The sequence below is a fragment of the Daucus carota genome, chromosome 3 (genome assembly GCF_001625215.2).
Source record: "Daucus carota subsp. sativus chromosome 3, DH1 v3.0, whole genome shotgun sequence".
Classification (NCBI taxonomy): Eukaryota; Viridiplantae; Streptophyta; class Magnoliopsida; order Apiales; family Apiaceae; genus Daucus; species Daucus carota.
Window position 1 is genome coordinate 4374740 of NC_030383.2, and position 22426 is coordinate 4397165.

At 33.7% G+C, this 22426-nt stretch overlaps 3 protein-coding genes across 13 annotated transcripts; 2 read left to right on the plus strand and 1 right to left on the minus strand.

Annotated features, from left to right (window-relative positions):
* Positions 1 to 1916: 1916 nt before the first annotated feature.
* Positions 1917 to 5490, plus strand: LOC108214630 (uncharacterized). The gene has a single exon (XM_017386749.2). The coding sequence runs from the start codon at positions 2045 to 2047 to the stop codon at positions 5174 to 5176; it is 3132 nt and encodes a 1043-aa protein (XP_017242238.2). The 5' UTR covers positions 1917 to 2044; the 3' UTR covers positions 5177 to 5490.
* Positions 5491 to 6640: 1150 nt separating this feature from the next.
* LOC108213544 (alpha carbonic anhydrase 7) lies at positions 6641 to 8549 on the minus strand. Its single transcript, XM_017385349.2, has 7 exons — positions 8423 to 8549; positions 8096 to 8340; positions 7882 to 7988; positions 7595 to 7700; positions 7314 to 7484; positions 7028 to 7081; positions 6641 to 6949 (listed from the first exon to the last, which is right to left on the minus strand). The coding sequence occupies exons 1-7, from the start codon at positions 8505 to 8507 to the stop codon at positions 6812 to 6814; spliced, it is 906 nt and encodes a 301-aa protein (XP_017240838.1). The 5' UTR covers positions 8508 to 8549; the 3' UTR covers positions 6641 to 6811.
* Positions 8550 to 15173: 6624 nt separating this feature from the next.
* On the plus strand, positions 15174 to 19767 carry LOC108213523 (CBBY-like protein). Of its 11 annotated transcripts, none has more exons than XM_064088539.1 (10): positions 15174 to 15306; positions 15411 to 15562; positions 15965 to 16034; positions 16214 to 16372; positions 16530 to 16610; positions 17334 to 17465; positions 17581 to 17687; positions 17771 to 18339; positions 18428 to 19129; positions 19272 to 19767. In XM_064088539.1, exons 4-6 carry the CDS (start codon positions 16215 to 16217, stop codon positions 17338 to 17340), a joined length of 246 nt encoding a protein of 81 aa, XP_063944609.1. In that variant the 5' UTR covers positions 15174 to 15306; positions 15411 to 15562; positions 15965 to 16034; position 16214; the 3' UTR covers positions 17341 to 17465; positions 17581 to 17687; positions 17771 to 18339; positions 18428 to 19129; positions 19272 to 19767. The 11 variants fall into 11 exon arrangements, 3 of the variants coding, with proteins under 3 accessions (XP_063944609.1, XP_017240812.1, XP_063944608.1); XM_017385323.2 differs by having other exon boundaries at positions 16530 to 16596; positions 16920 to 17465; XM_064088538.1 differs by having other exon boundaries at positions 16530 to 16596.
* Positions 19768 to 22426: the final 2659 nt, after the last annotated feature.

A 22426-nucleotide genomic window follows, 5' to 3' on the forward strand; every position in this document is an offset into this window, starting at 1 on the left:
TCTAGTTCTTGTGTAGAATGATGAATATTTTTTTTATTATTAATCTAATATTCCCAATTTCACTCATTTTTATATATTATAAAAATAAAGATTTATATTTTAGAGATTTCTGATAACGCCTTAGAAATGATAATTTAAGAAACAAATCAAAAAAGGATTATTTCGTTTTCCTAGCAAGAAGTAACAACTAATACTAAATTCTCGAAACATTTATGTGGGGAAATAAAAAAGAGGAAGATTTAATTTTTTTTCCTCATCTTATATTAAAATTCCTTTTAGAATATAATAAAAAAAGTTATAACATATTTTTCATTCTTTTCCTCTCGGTGTTAAAAAGCTTATGAATATAATCACTCTATTTTAAAACTTAATATAGTAAATTTGATTTAAATTAAAAACGTAGCATAAAGGAAGGGAGCAAGGAACAAAGTAATATAGCACAGAACAAAGCAAAGTCGAGAAACAAAAAAAGGATAAGGAATTGTACGAAAGAATATTTGAGGATGAGTACATAAATTGGTTTTGTATATTCTTTGCTGACTGCCCAACTATTGGTATAATTTTATAGAGAAAAGAACAAAGCAAAAAGAAAAAGATATAGCAGAGTATATGAAAAGAGAAAATAAATAAAATAAAAGTAAAAGAAAACAAATTAATTGTAGAAATGTTAAACTACACCGCTGTCCGAAATCCGGACATACAGAGAGCATGGTCCCGCAATTTATTGTTGTAGAAAAAAAAAAAAGGGAAAGGAAGCATTCGGTCCGATGATCGAACTGAAAGAACCGAAAACCGAATTAAAATAAGTTATATGTTAAAATATTTTATGAAGTAATAGAAAAACGGTTAATATATAGGAGGGACGCAGACAATACATATCGGATTTTCTATTATATTTACTAACTGCGATGTTAAAATTAATTTATTTTTTCTGAAATACGATCTTAAAATTAATTGTTAATTAAAATCAGTGTTCTAAAAATCCCCGATTTAACCGATTAATCCCCGATTAATCCACTGCAAGGTCGGTCACCGCGATTTTTGAAATCCGATTAATCCATATATATATTTTCTTAATCGAAGTATATGTGATAAATTATTAAAATTAAAATATTATATTACTTTAAATATGAATAATTATAGAGTTTATGAATATAGTAATATAAATAGCTAATATAATAATAACTAAATATTAAATAATATTTTAATATTAAAATAAACCTGATTTTAACTCCGATTAATCTTTCCGATTAATCCCCGATTTCCGATTAATCCTTGAATTGGTAGCTCAATCGATTAGGTCTGATTCTCGATTTCTGTAACACTGACTAAAATACATCTTTGGCAGATATGTTTTATTAGTTTCCAAAATTCCACTTTCGTACCATTTATCGATTATTAAAAATCTTGTTACATACTTTTTCCTGATTAAAAAAGTTACACAGCGTGAAGTGAATTGGCCGTTCAAATGTTATTTTAGTCCAACCATCGTAACCCTGCCCCCTTAGAGATGCACAAAAGATCTGTTCGGGCCAGATTCAGACCGGACCGAAAAAATCCGGATTTTTTTGAAACCAGATCGGACCGGGCTTTTTTGAAAATTGGGCAGGGCCGGGCCGGGCTTTCCCAAAAATACTAGGCCTGGTTTAGTTATAAAAAGCCGGGATTTTTCAAAAATCCGGATTTTATCCGGATTTTTTTGAAAATACTAAGTCTGTTTTAGGCCCTCGGACCGGGCCGGGCCAGACCGGGTTTTTTTCGGATCGGGTTTTTCAGATTTTTTTCCGGATCGGATCGGATTTCAGATTTCAGATTTTTTGAACATCTCTAGCCCCCTGCCAAAACAAGGGTTGTTAGAAATATTTTATTTATAGCCTCTTTTTTAATTAAAGTCAATAGACTCAATAATACCCAGAATGTAAATCATCCGAGTCGACTCAGTTCAGAATCGTCTGTTTGCAAGTCTAAGGTCTACATTTTAAACGGCTAGTCTTAAAATTAGATAAAACTTGATTTTTTTGTCGAAAAAAACTCTCCCTTGACCATGTCATCGTCGGATCCAACAATTTCTCAGCCACCAAAGGCATCTTCCGACGATGCAGCTAAATCTAAAGTTGATGAAGACAAGCAAACGCAAGTTGTTCACGACGATTCCACCAAGTCCATGTCTCAGGATCCTCCGCATTCCAGTGGAGTCATTCCAGATCCAAAACAAGATGACACTGATAAGAAAGAAGTGTCTGATAAAGATGTAGTCGATACTGCAGATCCGAAAGCTGATAAGAAGGAAGTGGCTGATGAAGGTGCTGACGAAGGAAAAGATCGAATTGACCAGGCTAAACTAGTTGAAGCTCCTCAGCAGTTGAAAGAAAGCATTCCAGCTACTCAGGAAAAAGATGATAAGCCGCCTCAGCAGTCCGACGAGAGCATTCCATCTCCTGGAAAGAAAGATGATAAGCCGCCTCAAGAGATAAATGAGAGCATTCCAGCTCCAGGAGAAAAAGATGATAAGCGGCCTCAAGAGACGAAAGAGAGCATTCCAGCTGATGATAAGCCGCCTCAAGAGACGAAGGAGAGCATTCCAGCACCCGGAGAAAAAGATGATAAGCCGCCTCAAGAGACGAAGGAGAGCATTCCAGATCCTGAAATAAAAGATGATAAGCCGCCTCAACAGACGAAAGAGAGCATTCCAGCTGATGATAAGCCGCCTCAAGAGACGAAGGAGAGCATTCCAGCTCCTGAAAAGAAAGATGATAAGCCGCCTCAAGAGACGAAAGAGAGCATTCCAGCTCCGGGAGAAAAAGACGATAAGCCGCCTCAGGATACGAAGGAGAGCACTCCAGCTTCTGAAAAAAAAGATGATACGCCGCCTCAACAGGCGGACCAGAGCATTCTACCTCCCGGAGAAAAAGATGATAAGCAAAAACAAGTGATTGACGGCGATATGAAAGATTCAACCTCTCAATTACCTCAACAATCTGACGACATCGCTCCTAACACAGCTCCGTTAGAAGGAGATAAGCAAACAGAACTTGATGAAGATGCTGATAAATCAGTTTCGCAGAAACAGGATGAAGAAATCACTCCGGATCCAGATCAGGAAACCGGTGACAATTCTGATGATTTCGCTGGTCAATCTGTGGATCCAGTTCCAACAATTCAGAATGCTACAGATGACAGTGATTCTGGACCAGTCGCAGATGATGCTCTAATAGTATTGGTTCGACGCGAACTAGAGTACATACGAGAGACTGCTAACAAGTTGAATGATTACGGAGACATCGTTGAACAGAGTCTAGTAGGTTCGGGTGATAAAATTAAAGAGCTTGATATTAGCTTGATTGAAGCAGTTGAGGATAAAGATAGCGACGAGGTAGGTAAAGAAAAACGAATTAGAGATGTTCAGAAAGAGATTCGTATCTTCAAAAAGCATCTAAGGAAATTGAAGCTCATTATACCTCCAAAATTCAAAGTGAACAAGGATGATATACCGGAGCTGAAGAAGTACTTGAGCGAGTTAACGCAGAATGTGAAGCTGTATACCAGTGACAATAAGCAGATTTTGGGGAAACTGGACCTGTTCAAGGAGAAAATAAATCATGAGTACAGATCTGCGTTTAAAGATTTTCAGGCGCGGTATGAGAAGCTTGATTACAGAATGAAGTTGTGTTTGCTTTGTTTTTCTGCAATTCCGGAGCATGAGGTGATTAAAAAGAGGCTTATGGTGTACTGGTGGATTGGGGAAGGTTTTATATTCCCGGAGAAGTTGGAGAAGTCCGAGACACCAGGAGAAAAGAAACCAGATTTGGAGCAACTGGGAGCTAAAGTCTTTGATGATCTTTTAAAACAGCAATTCATATTTTCTGCTGATGGCAAGGATAGCCAGGAAGTTGATAATTGTAAAATGTTGCCTTTTGTGCGCTGGGCGGTTATATACATGGCGCAGAGAGCTAAGTTTTTTGAGTTTGATCACGATGGGAGCCCAATAGAAGACTATACTTCTTGTTTCAGGGCGTGTTTATCTGGCAACGGATTAGATACTCAGAAGGCTCCTGATCTTGAGAAACTTCATATGTTGTTAAATGTTAATGAAGCGATTCTTGAGTTAAAGCCCGAATGGCTGTTGAAAATGAGAAACATTAGTATACTTTGTTTGGGAAGGTGGCAGGCTGCATCAGAACATCATATTGAAGTTGAAGATACTAAATTCTTGCAAGCTTTGAAGAATATGATACATTTGAGGTATCTTAGTCTTCAAGGGATTTCACGAATTACTGAGCTTCCTAATTCTGTTTCGTGTCTGACAAAGCTGACTATGCTTGATCTAAGGGCTTGTCACAATCTTGAGATTATTCCTCGTGATATTGGCTCACTCAGGATGCTCACATACTTGGACTTGTCGGAGTGCTACCTGCTAACACAGATGCCTCGAGGGTTATCAAAACTTGAGAATCTAGTAGTTCTGAAGGGGTTTTTAGTCGTGGAAGATCCAAAGAAGGATAAGATTTGTACTATTGAGGACTTGGCTAAATTAAAGAAACTCAGAAAACTAAGCATCTTCACTGGTGTGGAGGCCTTTCCTAGTTCAAAAGATCTAAGTGCTTTTCAAAAATTTGAAGTGCTCAATAAGCTTAAGATAGTCTGGGGAGGAAAGAAAGCAATCAAAGGCGAGTCTGGTCAAACAACAGCTGAAGGAGGTGCCACAACAGGGGTTTCTAGCGTAGAGACCAGCAAAGACATTGGGAGAAAACTAATCCCTGATGTGATGCCTAAAAGCAAGAGAAGTTCCAGAAAGAATGCATTGGGGGTATCAGACAGTTCAAACTCAGGCCTTCCTAAGCAACTGCAAAAGCTCGACCTTCAATGTTATCCTCTGGAATCAGCACCAGAATGGCTGAAGCCTAAGAAATTGGAGAACTTAAAGAAACTGTACATCAGAGGTGGGAAACTCCGCGATCTGAATCTTACAAATGACGACTGGGAGGTCGAGCCTTGGAATGTAGAGACTCTACGTCTCAAGTACTTGACAGGATTGGGAATGAATTGGACTGAACTGCTGGAACTGTTTCCTAAATTAATTTACTTGGAGAAAGTGAGATGCACAAAGCTCACCCTATTCCCTTGCAACGATAAAGGAGTCTGGATCAACAGGGCGGAACTTTCCAAGAAGGTATAAGCGCAAGCATTAGCCTCCTCAACCAGCATTGTTTTCTTATCCAAATCAAGTTATTTATTGAATGATGTAAATTGTTTCTTTATTATTATGTACTTGTGATATGTGAGCTGTGTGTTCTTGTGAATCATGCAATCGTTCTTCGCTTCCCTTCCCTTGTACTGTAGCTGATTCCTGCAGCAAGAGGGTGAGGGGAGCAGGAATGCAAGCATGAGCATGTGAGTATTTGAATTCCCATTTATTTGTAAATTGAAAAGAGGTTGGAAACACTAATAAATAATAGTTTGGATCCATGATTACCAAACTATCTGCTGAAATCGGAGCTTGACTAGTTATCATATGAACTTTGTCTTGTTGATTATGTTATTTGGACATAGTTGATTCCAGGGTTCTTTCTGTGTTCAATCTTATAGCTCACTCTATCACAAATACTGTTAAATTTGATCATCATCTTAGTGCTCTGTGACATCTAAGGTTAGGTCATGCATCTACCTCTGTATTACAAAAGATTTCATTTGTTACCTGTCATTTATCTACTGAGGATCTTAAATCTCGTCCCATCTGTTCTCTATCCAAACAAAGTAAGTTGTCATTTTTTATTAAGCAGTAGTCGTGCTTAAAAAAAATGATAACTAAGAGCATCTCCAGCGAAGTCCTAACATGTTCTTTAAATATATAATAAAATATCCAATTTTCACGGGATCACTACATTTTATTGAATAGAAACTCCAACAACATTCCTCATTTATATTCCCTATTATTATTATTATAACATTATATTCAACCTGTAATAAGGAGAGAGAGAAAGGAGAGAAAGAGTGTGAAAAGATAGAGAAATGAATATTTTATTGTGCAAAATAGTATGAGGAATGGTTCCACAATCCTTAAAAATGAGGAATGAAGTTGGCCTCCTAACTTTTTAAGAAAATGCTAGGACTCTGCTGGAGTTGTGTTTTGTGTCATATTCCCTATTATAATAGCTTAGAGCAAGCTCAATGCAATTCCCTATTTTCAACCCCTAAAATATTATATAATAATGATTACCTAAAATATAGGGGACCAAAAAGTTGTTTTGCTCCAATGATATTCCCTATATTGATCCCCTATATTTCAAATTCACATATGCAATTGAAATAGAGAGAGAAATTACAATGGTAAATGACAGAAAAACAAGAGGATATATGAGCTGGTGATGACATGGAGAATATAGGGGTTTGCTTTTTCATCCCTCAAATAAGGGGTTGAACTTTCTCTCACCTAAAATAAGTGAGGGATAAGGAGTTGCGTTGGAGTTGTGTTTTTTGTTCTCAATCCTCAAATATTGTGCATGTAGACTAAATATAAGTAAGGAGTGGGTGCATTGGAGTTGCTCTTGGGACACCATATAGCTAAGCTGCTGGAGATCCTTTAATAATATGATATCCCTGTTTTCAATTATACTGAAAAAGTTAAGCAGTAACCAAAGCATATTCCAAGAAATTCACACATTCCATAGCTCACACAAGCACAACACAAAGTGCTAATAATACAAAGTTAATAAAAATACTTAAACTCAGTCTCTTAATCAAACACTCCAATCTTCACAAAATGTTTAACTCACATCACACACATTAACACAAACACACAGAGCAAAATCCATTAACCGGATGAGTAAAATAGCTTGCGCTGTATATACTGCAGCGGATTGAGGATGAGATCCCAGCCCGTCCCTTTGCACGAAACATATAGGAACATCTCCCGCTTATTTACTGCTTGCAATGGTCTCGCATTTTCATTCTGCATTAAGTTACAATCATACAAGTAAAGATTAAAGGCCTGTAAATTTTAAAACATGAAGAACATGTGGGTACTTACACCATGAACAACATTAAGAAGGAGGTCAACTTGTCTTCTTGAAACAGTCCTTATCTGGAGCAGTCGATTCAAAGGTAAAGACACAAGTCAATTAGTTGGAGGATAAGATTCAATGATGACAATCAAAAAAGATAGAAAAGAACGAAAGATAGCTATATATAGTAAAGTAACTTGTACTTGATTTTTGAAAACAATAGCTGACTGTTTATATATGCCGAAATTCTTTTGGTCAGATGATATCTCTCTTGTTCTTTTTACGGGATGTCGAGAGTTCGAATAAACTAACCTTCCTCTGGACAGTCCAGATGACGCCTTCACTACAAGGCGGAGTAGTGAGCGAACCCGTGTATCTATAAAAACTCTCGTCATCATGGCACGTAGTATCACTGGGATTTATGATCCCCGGGAATGTTTCATTTACATTTGTCTCCACCATAGTCTTCAAGTATCTCCTCAACTGGATCCCAAAACATACAACTTTGTGTTTAGTTTATATATAAGATGCATTTAATTTACAAACCTGAGCTTCTGCTTAATGCGAACATATACGATTAAATATATATGTACCTTGAATAAAAATGGATCATTTCGGCCGATTTTGTAAAGCACACTGATCACAGCTATCTCGTTGGTGTCGCTGTTAACATGGACCGCATGTCGCTCCAACTCATATCTGTTCATAAATATAATAAATTCGGATATTACGCAGCAGAAACATGGCAGAGGAACATTGTTTTTTTATACATATAAAAAATTATAAAAATTAATTTAGACCCGATAAAATTGTTATAATTAAATTTATTTTTATATTTATGTAATGAATTCGAACGATGTTAATATTAATAAATCGGAACCTCTTGCCCCGAATGGTGTGCTCGGAGGGTGCATGCCAGTGAACTTGTTGGAGTCGATATTCCACGCCATTGATCTCAATTGATCCTGCATCACCCTTCCATTCAAGCTGCAATTTCAAATTTCAACACCGAGTAATGTGTATGATTAGGGCAATGCATGCAGGTGATGTGTAAATTGATTAGAGATCTTAAGTAATTAATTTCGATAACTTACTGCTACATCATGCCCTCTATTTAGAAGAGTGGTAAAAGAAGGCTGGTATTCTGCATACACTACATCCGAATCTGAAACTAATTTAACCGTGACGTTCGTCAGATCAACCGGAGATTGCATTTTACCCTTCTTGCATAACGCCCACTCTGGTTTCAGATTCCCCCACTCGCTAGGTCCCCTCCCGCTGTCTTCATCATAGTCATATTCTCCGTGCCCGCTAGCATTGTAGCCTCGTGGATACGGTTCTGTTGGAAACGTGAGTTTAAGTTATTGGTAAACATTTATAAGTGTGAATATTAAATTTATTATGTTAACGTGAGGACTTACTGATGAATTCTTGAGCTTCATTGGTTGCTGCATGCAAACTTACGATGAGCATAATATGCCCCAGGACGACCAAAATGGACTTCATTTTTGCAGCAACAAGCAAGCTAGTAATCGTTCGTCTCCGGACTATATGGACTATAATGTCTAGTTCAGAGGGTATATATAGAGCTGCGTAAACGGTAAAGCTAGCTAGGTTATGCTCGAATACTTTTGAATATTATATATACCGAAATCTTATGTTTTTTTAAAAAGAAATTACCAGAAAAAATGTGACCAGTACTCTGGTAAGTTAATTATATTGTTGGAATATTATAAACCTTTTAATCTAAAAGTTATCGAATTAAAACCCGATCGAGGTTAGATTTGAAATTGCATCAATTTCTTATTTTCAATTTGTCTCGTTAAGAAAAAAAAATGTTGTTCTTATTCTTATATATGAACGTGTACCACGAAATTGTTCACAAATCTGTGCCAACTAACACTACTCACGTGTTAACAATAATTTGTGACATATCGTTCTCTCCCCAGCTGCCTCTCCTCTCTTCCTCTTCTACTAGGGTTTGTCTTTTTTCAAGTAAATCGAAGGGCTTCCACTGGTTTTCTCCGGTGGAAAGCCCCAACCCTTTTATTATCTATTTTTACTCTCGTTAATTTATTTTCAATAAAACTCAATCTTTTGGGTGTTTGTGTCTCTCCTCTTGGAGTGTGTGGTTGTGTCTCTCCTTTTGGAGTGTTTGTTATGTTTTTGTTTAGTCATGATTGGGTTGATTTCGTGTTGGATCAGTTGAAAACGAGTTTATTGATATTTTTGGTGATCTATAAAAACTGTATCGAATCTGAGACGGTGGTGATTATTGCAAGAGCTCACCTTTCACAATCAAAGATTATTCATCATTTACGGGTTTATACTTTCGACATGTCTATAGCTGGTATCTGGCATGTAGATAGCTGGGGTGCCTTCGACAAGTCTATAGCTGGTATCCGGCATGTAGATAGCTGTGGTGCCACTTCTCCAATCTCGATTTATGCGGTTGGTGTTTCTGAACATTGGGCTATCAATAGTTTTTATGTGATATGGTCAATTGCGATGTTACTGTTTCCAGAGATTTTGGTGCAATTTGGATCGCTTGGGATGTTTTTGATTTCGTTCTTAGCTTCAAGAATTATTGAATTCTATCTGTTAAACGATCAGGAAACAAATCATCTAATTGTTTTTAGCATGCTATTTGTTTTACCACCTGGTTGTATTGACAGTTGGGGGTTTGTCCCGACTGTATTATATTCGAGTTAATAAAATCTTCTTGCATTTGTAAAAAAAAAAAAAAAAACACTACTCACGTGTTTAATAATATATTCATTTTTAATTTGAAATTTGTAAGCGTGTACAAAAGACTTTTTATTGATATAGAGATATATTTAAAATTTTAATTAAATTATTACAAATTATTATATTATTGCGCGTAGCAATAAATCATAAAATAATGTTCAAATTCAGCTCATCAAGACCAACTTACATTAATCAACAAATGTATTTCAGTTCATTTGCAATCGTCCCTGCAAATTTAGAGGTGCTTGTTTTGTGTTAAAGTGATTGAAATGTAATCACACTCAGACAATTATATTCACCGGTTTGGTGTCAAAATAATATATGTTTTTATTTTTTAACGTAATTTGAAATATAAAAGACATATTTTAATACGTATCATTTTTTTTTTTGACAAATATGGCTTATAGCCTTACAAATTAGTATCTGTTCTAAGATATTCTCGAGATGAGCCAGGGTCGAACCCAAGACCTGGGACGACAGAGGATAAGCCCTTAACCACTAGGCTATCCAACCGTGCTCATTAATACGTATCATTTTTAAATATTTTTGATAAATAACATTTTGATATTTAGATTTTTATTCAGTAAAAAGCTAAAAATATATATATATATATATAGGCCAACATTCCAGAGAGAGAATCCTTATGTGGAGTTACATAGTGCGCTACTATAAATCATCAATTTTATTATAAATTCTGTTATAGAATACATATAAAACGTGATTCTAATATAGAATACTATAAAATAAATCTATTTTAAGTAATTTAACACTTAAAATTTGATTAAAAAAGTATATTTTCGAAACTGATTCTACAACAGAATAATTCTGGATGATTATTTTTCTGTTATAGAATCCTATAAATCATCAATTTTATTATAAATTCTGTTATAGAATACATATAAAACGTGATTCTAATATAGAGTACTATAAAATAAATTTATTTTAAGCAATTTAACACTTAAAATTTGATTAAAAAAGTATATTTTCGAAACTGATTCTACAACAGAATAATTCTGGATGATTATTTTTCTGTTATAGAATCATGTTAAGATATTGCATAATTTTAGATGATCTTTGGAATAAAAAAAATTGTATAACTTCATTTTCGGTTTAATAATCAAAATTTGCAATTATATTTCATAAAAAATATAATAGAATATATATTATGTATATATTTATAATGATGTGCTACGTAACTCCATATAAGAGGGTATGCTATGGAGTGCTACCCTATATATATATATATTTTTTACAACTCAAATTATTTGTAGAAAATGATATTTTTTTTTGAGATATCCCCGAAAGATCGAAGTGAGTAAAAATCAAAATCAAATATATTTAAATTTAAGATCTACATATATTAGATTGGGCTTTTCATATACTTACAACCCTCCTTTTAAAGTAACATGTCTCAAATATTTGTTTTTCATGAAATACGCCCGCGTCAAATGAATATTAGCTATTAGGTATCCTATCCTATGATTAAAAACGCCTAAAATTTGATGCCTCTGATCCTAATTCTCTCTGGTCTCTAACCTTCTTTTTTAGTAGCTGCTGGGGGCTTCCATCGGTTTTCACCGGTGGAAAGCCCCGAATCTCCTAATTGTTTTGTTTTTCTTGTTAGTTTTTGAATAATACATCTTCTCGGGAAACTTAGATCTAAAATCATCGGAGATCTCGCTGTCTCTTTTTCAAGCGGGTGAGTTTCAGTCCGATTTCTCTTATTTTTGTGGTTCTGCTCCGGATCTATTCTCGGGAGAATTCTTAGATCTAAAACCATCAGAGATTTCGTTGTCTTTCTTTTTTGTTTCAAGCGGGTGGATTTTCGTCCGATTTCTCTTGTTTCTGTGGTTCTACTTCAGATCTAAGGCTGTTTTCTCTCCCGGTGAGAGTTTTGTTTTTCGCTTCTTAATTGTAAGCGGGTCTTGATTTGATGATGAAAGTTTGTATGGATACACCGTTTTGGTCGATAGCTCAAACGATAGCTCGAGGCATGATGAAGAGGGTACCAATAAATCAATGAGGATGCATGAAGCGGGTACTTGTATTTGTATATACATTTTTTTTCAAAATATCGTTTAACTGTGTCTTTATGAGAACAGGTGATTGCAATTTACTATTTGTTCGACTCGATCATTGGTGTGGATGCCGTATGGCTTTTTATTATTAGATTAACACATAAAAAAAAAAAAAGTTTCCTATGATTAATATAACACAGAAACTATTGGAATAAAATATTGAATAAATATTTATGCAAAAATCCCCTCCAACAATCTAAAATCTTGGAAAGGTAGGGTTAACAATATTAATGACTTTCTTTTCGCTACATAATTTTCATATTCTTTACAAAACACAAATAGAAATGTATTGGGATTGACACAAAAGAAAATAAGAAGAAGAAATGTATTGGGATTTTGTCAGAAAAGAAAAGAAAAAGAAATGTATTGGGATATGCAGGGGACGTTGTTCAACTCGATGAAGTGGACGATCCCTAGCAGTGCAGTTTCCTATTTTGTCCCATCTTTTTTGCAGAATGAGAGCGACTTCTCGAAAACGTGTAGCTGTAACTTTAAATGAGAAGATATATACGGGTCCTAACGATGGCGATTTTGTTAAAGAAAAGAATGAATGTGTGAACACATAAATTTTTGGAATATAGGACGAGTATCAATAACTAGGTAACAATGTTCTAGTGATAATTTTTTATATATATTATAAAGAAAAATTATGAATGATATCATTGTGTAATTGACTTCTCTAAATAATACCATTTCGTGTTTTTGACTTACAGGTGGTATCACTCAGTTTATGATCCGTTAGCGATACTACCATTCCGTCCATCAAAACGTTGGAAACGTTAGTTTACCGTATTTATTTCGTTTTTCCTTTAAAAAAACACATAAAATACAGCGTATTTTACACCTCAAGGACCCTAATTTATCAAGCCATAGAAGACGACGACGAGTTCGGCGATTTGTACACCGATGTTCTCACGCTGTTCGCCAATTCATCGTCTCTTCCGATCCAGAACAGCTTCGCCATCATAACGATCGTAAAGAGATCGTCGTCGAAGCTCCGAGCTCGAGAAGATTGGATCTTGAAAGTTCAGATCCGACCCGGATTCAGTTGGATGAATCGAAGTTTGAGATAGGGTTCAGTTGGATGAATCGAAGTTGGATTCAGTTGGATGAATCGAAGTTGGATCTTGAAAGTGGAGAGATAGGGTTTTGGACGGGAAAAGCGAGGAAAGGAAGTTTGAGGATCCGAATTTGATTGATGAATCGCAGATTAATGTTGGTGAGGGTGATGATGGTGATGGGGACGGCTGGGGTGCCGGACTGAAATTGATGATTAAAATAGATAGAGCTCGTCTCAAGTTTCGTTTTGATTACTCATACTTTTAAAACGGACACTGGTAACATGATCAAAAAGTTATTTAATCTTCAAGAGCTCAAGTAACACAAAGAAAAAATACGGATATCAGTTGTATTTTATGTGTTTTTTAAAAGAAAATACGAAATAAATACAGTAAACTAACATTTTTAACGTTTTGATGGATGAAATGGTATTATCGTTAACGGATCATAAACTGAGTGGTACCACCTGTAAGTCAAAAACACGAAATGGTACCATTTAGAGAAGCCAATTACACAGTGAAACCATTCATAATTTCCCTATTATAAATAATTAAATTTTTGTAAAATGAATAATATAGATTAGTGATAATTCAAATAACAATCTTATTTTACATTCTACATTTATTCATAAATTAATTAATTATCACTAATCTATATTTTTTATTTTATAAAAAATTAATTATTTATAACTCAGCCAAACATGTTGGACAATGATCCAAAGTGTAAAGGAGATTATTAAGTGACATCGGAGAATGTAAAATAAGTATAAACTCAAAGCAATGTTTTAAGTTAGTTAATATCGAGTAGTTTCAATTTATTTTAAAATTAAATATATATTTCATCAACAAACAAACAATATCAATAAAATCGCAATCCATACATTCAACCTACTTATGAATCCGGTATTACCCGTGAACAACCTACTGTCTGACATGAAATAAGATCTCTAAGTTAACATAATTATTTATCAATAAATTATAAGATCGAAGAACTAAAATACTTATTTATTTTAGTTTTCCAATAAGAACTTTACAAACCAATCTTTCTACCACTTCATATTCTTACGTACGATACAAAATAGATAATAAAGATGACAGCATAACAAGTCAACAAAGAAGTTTGAAATTTATAAAAGAAGAGAATGATAATGTTGGAAAGAATATTACATATTCCATTAGTGTATTATGGGTTCGTTTGACTGAGTTTAAAATAAGTGTTTTTTGCTTAAAATAAATAAGTGAAGTAGAAGTCAGAAGCAAGTTAAGACTTATAAGTGATTAAACTGTTTGGGAAATAAGCACAAGTCCTAAAACAAAAGCTAACAATTCTAACTTCTTTTAAGTGCTTCTTAACTTTTTACACAAACGGTATATTCTTTGCTTATTGCATAACTATTGGTATATTTTACGGATAAAAGAACAAAGCAAAAGAAAAAGAACAAGGCAAAGCACGGAATCGTAAGAAAAGAGAAAATGTAGTATATAAAGAAACAGATAAGTTTGAAGTATGTTAAAGTTTTGGTCTCAAAAGATTAACAATAATTCATGTTGGTAAATTGGTAAATATTGTAAGATTTTGTTTCATAGTATTCATGTAGTGTAAGTTGGTGAATAGTTTTTGTACACGATAATAATAGTTTAATTATGCATTATATCTGTAACTGGCCGGATAGAGTCATTAGTAAATAAAATAAATATTCGAGGTGTTTTGCATTTTATTATAAGAATCCGATTTTAAATATGAGAAACAGTTCAGCATGTAATTTGTTTTATCATAATTGTGTAATTTGATATTTCGATTGAATGTATAACTTTTTAATGAGGTCGAAATTAAATAAATCTATATTTTCGCAAGTTACTAAAACTCGATTTATTCTCGAGCGGCTCAAACTCTTAATAAACTAAATTTCGAATAATTTGATGTTTGATAAGTTCGTCCAAAAAAAAAAGATGTTTGATAAGTTAAAAACCAAATACTACTCACTAAGTAAATATTTTGAACTTAAAATTTTATATAAAAAAATTTGAATCAAGGACTCTGTCCATGACTCTCATAAGGTCTCACGACGAATGTGAGAGGAGGCCTCGAAACAAGAAAATAAAATTTGATGATGTAAGATATGATTTTAACCTTTGTATTTCAAGCTATAAATAGTACTGTAGGTTGATATCTATCTATATTATAAAGCCTGTTGCCAAAATACCTTTGAAATGACCATTTCACCCAAATGTATCTCCCGTATTTTCACTTCTGCCATGAACCATACGCCTTGGCATACGTTCAAAGCATCTCAGCCTCTCATTCCCTCACCAAACTCCCACGTGTTGCCCATCGGTATCTCCGTTGTTGTATCAGACAAAAGCACGTATGTACATTCAAAATCTACATTCAAAATCAGTTGTTATGTTTTCACTTTTCAGGTAAAGTTTCTACCCCCTTCTTGCGACATCCCGCTTTCAATTTATTTTCGAGTTTGCATATGTACTGATTAATTTCATCAATTTTAATTTGTTCGGCTTCTCAGCTGTGATTGTTTGAGTTGTGATTGATGGATTCCATGGAAAGGACTAATTTGAAGTCGGTTGTTTAGGAGCTCGATTGTGGTATATAGTTTTTCAGTTGTAATGATGGATTTTTTAGAAAAAGCCCCTCTCAAGTCGCCGGCATCGGAGTCGGGTAGTTTTTTGTGACCCATCTCTTCCTTTTATGATTTTGTATAGATTTGTTATGTATCTGTTGTTTGCTCCTGTAATTACTGTGGTTTGCCTATATTTGTTATTAGGTCAAGATTAGTTTGAATTTCGTCATGTTGATTGTAATCAGTACACTAATCTTTGTAACTCAAGTGGATGGGTCTGGTGTGGTCTTATTATTTCTGTTATTTTGTTGGTTAAGGTTTTTTTTATGATTAAAATGTTTTGTGGAGTTTTGACATTGATTTGTTATGCTTATGGCTGTGTTTTGTTATTTACTTAGAATGTTGTGTTTGATGTTTGTGGCTGTTAGATTTTGAAAATTGAAGTAGATAAGTACTTGAGGAGGGCTAATGGCAGATTTTGATTTAATTTGATTGTGCAGAAGGAATTGAGTGTTACATGAGATGTTGATTGTATGGAGAGTTGCTCAAAGTTGTCGGTGGTGAAGAAAGGTACGCAGTTTGTTTTCATTATCATTTACTTGATTTCGTGATTTGTTTGATGTTGTTAAGTTCTTCAGACAAATTGGAGCTTTGGTCCATAGATATATAACAAATTTATGTTATATTAGATCTTTAGTTTACTGAGCGATTTTTGAATTAGGTATTTTGGTGATTGTTTGACAATTTAGGATGACCGCTTATTTTATCAAGACAAAGTGGCCAGAAAAAGCTCCAAAGAGTGAAGAAGAACGGAAGGATTTTATTGCTTCAGTTCACAAGCGAAAGACAAAGCTATTTATGGTCCTCATTGAGAAGAAGTTGTTTCCTCTACGGCCTGGTGTTGCAAAGTAAGCTACTGGATTATCTAATATCTGAATGTTAAATTAGATGCAATTGAACATAATAATGGATGCATCTAATAACATTTAATACTCAGTTTTTTATACTAAAAAAAAACACTGGCGTGATTATGAGGTTTATATTGCCGTTATGCAAATTGTGCAGATTAATTGATCAGACATTTGCAAAAGGAGTAAAAGTTGCTGTTTGCACTACTTCTAATGAGAAGGCGGTATGCTTCATCAGGTTCTTAACTTATGATGTGTAATAGCCTAATAGGTTTTGTAGTTCTTATGAAAGGAAGAAATGATCCTTACGGAGCTAATATAAAATCTTGGGAAAAGATGGAAAATGGAATCATGTTATAGATAAATTATATTGTTTTATTTATGCCATGTTATAGATAAATATTAATAGATCTCACGTTTTAAGATACGTGCCAAGTTGTTCACGGTCTCTATTATTTTGTAAGCATTTATTTATTTGGACTTTTGTTCATGAAACTTTATTTTCCGGCTTTTAATGACTATATATTCTATGCTATTGTATTGATAGATATATGCAAAAACATAAGAAAGTGAGCATCAGAGAAGTAAAACATTGCAGGCATATTTTGGAAGGCCTTCTTTACCTCTATAGCATAATCCTCGAATTATACATAGGGATCTCAAGTGTGACAATATTTTTGTAAATGGTACTCAAGGAGAATTCAAGTGATCCTGGCCTTCTGTCAAAAAAAAAAAAAGAAGTGATCTTGGCCTTGCTGCAATACTATGCACATTACATGCTGCTCACTGCATTGGCAAGTTCGTGCACTTTGTATTTTAAGGTTCAAATAATTCATGTAAAGTGGATCTGTGCAAGTGAAAATAGTTCAATATATAGCATTTGGTGGAGGTTGGTGTTCTTCTATTATTTCAGTAGCAATTGTCTTGCTTTTAGTTGGACTAACCATGATGTTTCTTTCAGCTATTGAGAAGCCTCAAGCTATATAGCAGCAGAAAGCTACAAAGGCAGAACACAATTTCAGAGAAGATGGATCACTTGGGTTTGCCTTCAGTCCTCTCCTCAACGAATTAATATTGCCCTGACAAGAGCAAGGTATGTTATCTGCAGAGTTGATCAAGAATTCTGAATGATCATAGTTGTTTGTTTTTGTTGATAGATTTATATTTGCAATGTATGTTTATGTTATCGTGTTAATGGACTGTTGTAGGACTCCGGAAAGAGTTGTAGCCTGTAGGCTAAGATGGATCAACTATTTGAGGCCGGATGTGAAGAGAGACAATTTTCTTCTGATGAGGAGGATGTAATTATTAAGCTGTATGTTGTTTTGTGAAATTAGTCCTTTTCATATTTGATTTGGATTTTGAGGAATGATGAATTTTTGTGTGATTTGGTGATAGGTGGTCTCTGATTGCTGGAATGGTAATTTCAAAATTCAATCCTTTGTCTGAGCGGAAGGAATGGACTTTGGTGCCAATAAAATAAAAGTGTTCTATTTTGTGGGTAAGTAATATAATCTTTTGTCACCCCTTCATTAAATTCTTATAAATTTAATCTTTATTCTCCAGCTTTTCCTACTATTCCCCAAATCTTTCATTGTAATTAATGGAGCATCATTGTTAGCATTTGTTTTAATTAGATAATTGTTTCCATGATCTGTACAAATGTTTTGCATGATCTCCCAGTTTTTGTGACACATTGTTACAAGTATCTAGATTTGAATTTCCATGTGGACTATTCGAAGGAGTTTAAGCTGGGGGCAAAAGTTGCGACTAAATTTGAATACAGGAGACCTTGGACAAACTGACTGGACTCGATCAACACTTGACCACATATCAACATCCAACTATGATATGTTGATTCTTCCAAGGGACTTGCGTTTTTTGTGCCTCTGCATAGCTGAGCTGATTAGAATTTTAATGAATTTGAAAGCACTGAGCTAGATTTAAGCTTTGAATATCTCACAAAGGTATCTTCATAATGTTGCATATTAACATAATTTATTGGTGTTTATTGGTGTTTAATTCTAATGACATTGATCAAGTGATTGTTAACAGGAATAACGTCAGAGGGATGAATGTTAAGGCAACAGTTGCTATAGGCACAAAGAACACAAATGATGCTGATGATACATCCTAGACTATTGATTTGAATCAAGCTTTGGTATTTCCTGATTGTATAAAAAATGTGCATTATTATTTGTTAATAGCTGGCGGAGATACATTTCCTAATCATGCATTGCGTAATGTGACAATGGATTTGGAAGTAAAGTGACAGGTTGTGCTAGATACATATCAGAAACTTGATGAAACTTGAGGTGCTTGGCTTGATTAATCAGTAATTAAGTAGTCATAGCCCATAAATTCATCACAACGGGGAAGAATAAATTTTATTACAATGTTGCAATGATTTAAAACTTCTAATTAGAATGAGTATAATCAGTGTGATCTGGGAGAGTTTAGAAACCTTCACTTACATATTTGGTCATCGAAAGGTATGATGATATGTTTTTGCTTTCTACCTTATCAATAGTCATCATTTCTTTGGGGATGCATCTTTTAGTCAGTGATTGGAGGAGCCTTGATAGACAAATATGGAGGCAAGAAAGTGATTTCTTGGGGGGTGGCATTGTGGTCTTTGGCAACTCTACTTACGCCATGGGCTGCAAATCACTCAACAACCAGTCTCTTAGTTGTTCGGGCATTCTTCGGATTGGCTGAAGGAGTTGCTTTACCATCAATGAACACCCTGTTATCAAAGTAATGCATGGTTTTGTTATTTTATAAATTTTCATTCAAACTGATGAAGAAATTTATCTGATGCATATTATAAATATTCAGTTTCAATCTCATAACGTAACATGTTAAGCAAAGACATACTAACGAGTCTTTTATAGTTTAGGTGGTTTCCCAGTCATGAAAGAGCAACTGCTGTTGTATATTATCCATGGGTGGTTTTCATCTTGCAAATGTCATGGGCTTACTGCTAAACTAGCAATGTCAACTGTAGGATTGTCTAGCCCTTTCATGCTCTTCTCTAGGATTGCTATGGTCAACTATCTGGCCCTTTTGTGTGAAATGATCTAGAAGAAAGCAATCCTATTACCGTATCAGAACTACGATTGATCCAAGCTGGGAAATGTGATTCTCCTCTTGACAAGAGCAGCCTACCTCCTCTAGGGCTTTTATTATCTAAAATGCCCACCTATGGGTTATCATTTTTGCAAACATCATTAACAATTGGTAGGCTTTCAATCAAAAATTTAACATTTTGATGTAAAGCATTTTTGCATTAGTAGGATTTGAAAGATGTACTTTTGTGCGGGACTGCGGGGATACTTTTTTCTTCTATCATGGATGCCAGTGTATTTTTAAACTGTGATACTTTCTCTTAGCTTCCTTTTCCTAAGTTTTCTTTTCTTTCCTCCAATTTAAATTGATGCAAACGATAAAATAACATTTTAAATATATAAATTTCAATATAGTGAAATATATTTGTAATCATTTTGGGTTAAAAACTTAAATAACTAATCAAATATCCGAATATTAATAAATAATAAATTTTATTACAATTATTAAAAAAATTAATTATTTCACTAATATAACCAAATTAAACATATTATTATACCCTACTTAGCGGGTCTCTGCTTATTGTTATATGAATAATACCCGTCGCAATTTCAAATGAATATAAATTTAAATCTTTAATATCAACACCCCGATTTAATTATACCCAAATTTTTTCAAATATATATCCATAATTTAGTGATAATATTAATTTCGTCTAAGAAAATGTCAGGGGCGTTAAAGGGCATCCATCATGTAATGGGGGATAGGATTAGAGGAAGTCTCCCCCATATAGTTTTATATTATCATAAATATCAACGACCGTGATAATAATATTTCAATTATTTAATGATCAGTTTATCTTTTCTTTAACTAAATTATATTGTTATAAATTTTCATCTATAGTCTTTTTATATAAAAAAATGACATATGATATTGTAAGATGACATATATATTAAATAAAAATAAAATTTTAAATAGAAATATTACTATTAAATGTTTTAGAAGAAAAATATTTGTTAAAAAATGTATGAGCATCTTCGTAGGGATTTTATTCCTGGATTCTAATTCATTATTGGCTTTTAAAATGAAAAATATATGTTTTTATAATGCATCAGAAGCGGAGTTAAAATTAAGATTAAGACTAGAATTTATTTTTATTTATCTTACTCATCCTGGCAAAGTTGTTTACCAAGTTTTTGTGTCGTTTATGTTGAACTCTTTGTAGAATCTCCTGTTCCGATCAAATGTGCTGCTACTTATCAGTCATTCTACATTTATGAATGGAGATTAAACCACCTTTGAGATTAACCTTCATTTATTGTTTTGACAGAAAATAAATACAAACGTATCCTGAACTTATGTCTCTTGAATGAAATATTTTATTGTCTATTTTGACAGAAAATAAATGATGTACTCACTAGAGTAATCTTTAGTGGGAGACAAATACAAACGTATCCCAGGACTTATGTCTCTTAAATAAAATATTTTATTAATTTGGATTTTGAAATTGTTTTTACAGTTAGTTTAAAATTCACTTATACTCTCATTTGTCACAAGTCGATGATTTCTTTTAAAAATGGCTTTTTAAAAAAAAAGAGTTCTGATATATAATGAAAGTACTAAAAAATAGATGTCTAATTGTGTAAAAAATTATATTTTCATTTTTATTGTTAAAAAATATAATTATTAAATTATTTACATTTCAACACCAAAACACAAAAAAACTATTCGCAAACAAATATTTATCTACACAAATACAAAGAAAAAAAAAAGACAAGATAAAAAATCTTAGCAAAAAAAAAGGGTTTATTAACATAAAAATTACTTATCAATTAATTAATTAATTCAATATAATTCATTAACAGAGAAAAAAAACTTTATTTTATAAAAATAAAAATCTATTGTTCTGTTGGGAACAGAATTTAATTGATCCACCCGCAACGCGGGCAAACATACTAGTATTAAGTATCACACACAAGTGATCGAGATCAAGATACAGAGAAAGTTCAAGCTCCTTTAGAAAGGGAGCTCCATCTCATAGTTGAGGTGAGGATTAAAAGAAAGGGTCCTGCATACTGGGGGTAGGGGTGAACACGGGTTGGGTCGGTCGGGTTAGGGACAATAAAATGACCCAACCCAATTAGTTCGGTTTATAAAAAATCAACCCATTCATCAAAAAAAAATATACATAACCCAACCTTGCTAATTAAAATCTGGGTTGGGTTGGTTCGGTTTGGGTCGGGTTTCACAAGAAAAAAAAACAAACTAAATATAATGTCTGCTTAAAAGTTATATAAGGGCAGTTTTAGTTTTAGCATCTGGTGAATTGTAAATTAATTTACAAGTTGATCAGTCATTCAACAGTCTGTTGAGTGAGTATTTAAAAAAAACAGAAAACTATGCGGTAAGAAAATATGCAGGACATCTAGTTATTCATATACAGACTCAACTTCTATCTAATCAAATGAAGCTGAGCAGAACCTATGCTATGACAGAATCTATTCCACATTCTATTCCATATTCAAAGCTTAATGTAAGGAACTACTAGCATATTTGTCAGGTCATTATGATCTATTATACACACTTAAATGGAATAACAACAAGCATTATTATCCAACATAGATTAATTAAGCACTTGGAAATATTGGACCTGTGAATAATATGTTTATTTAATTGTTTTTATATAAACGGGTTGGGTTGGGTTGGTTAAGGGTTAAAATGTGTTAAACCCTGACCCAACCCAATTTATTCGGGTTTTTTGAAAATCAACCCATTTAATAATCGGTTTCGAACGGTTCGGTTTAATCGGGTGAAAAAAGGGTTGGTTTGGGTCGGGTTTTGCGGTTTGGGTTGGTTTTGTTCACCCCTACTGGGGGGACGTGGTTGTTCGAATTAATACTTTATGACCAGAACTATAATTTTTTTAAAAAATGTTAATATTTTTCCCTCGACCAATAAAATACTCATTTCGATAATCTAGTTATAAAT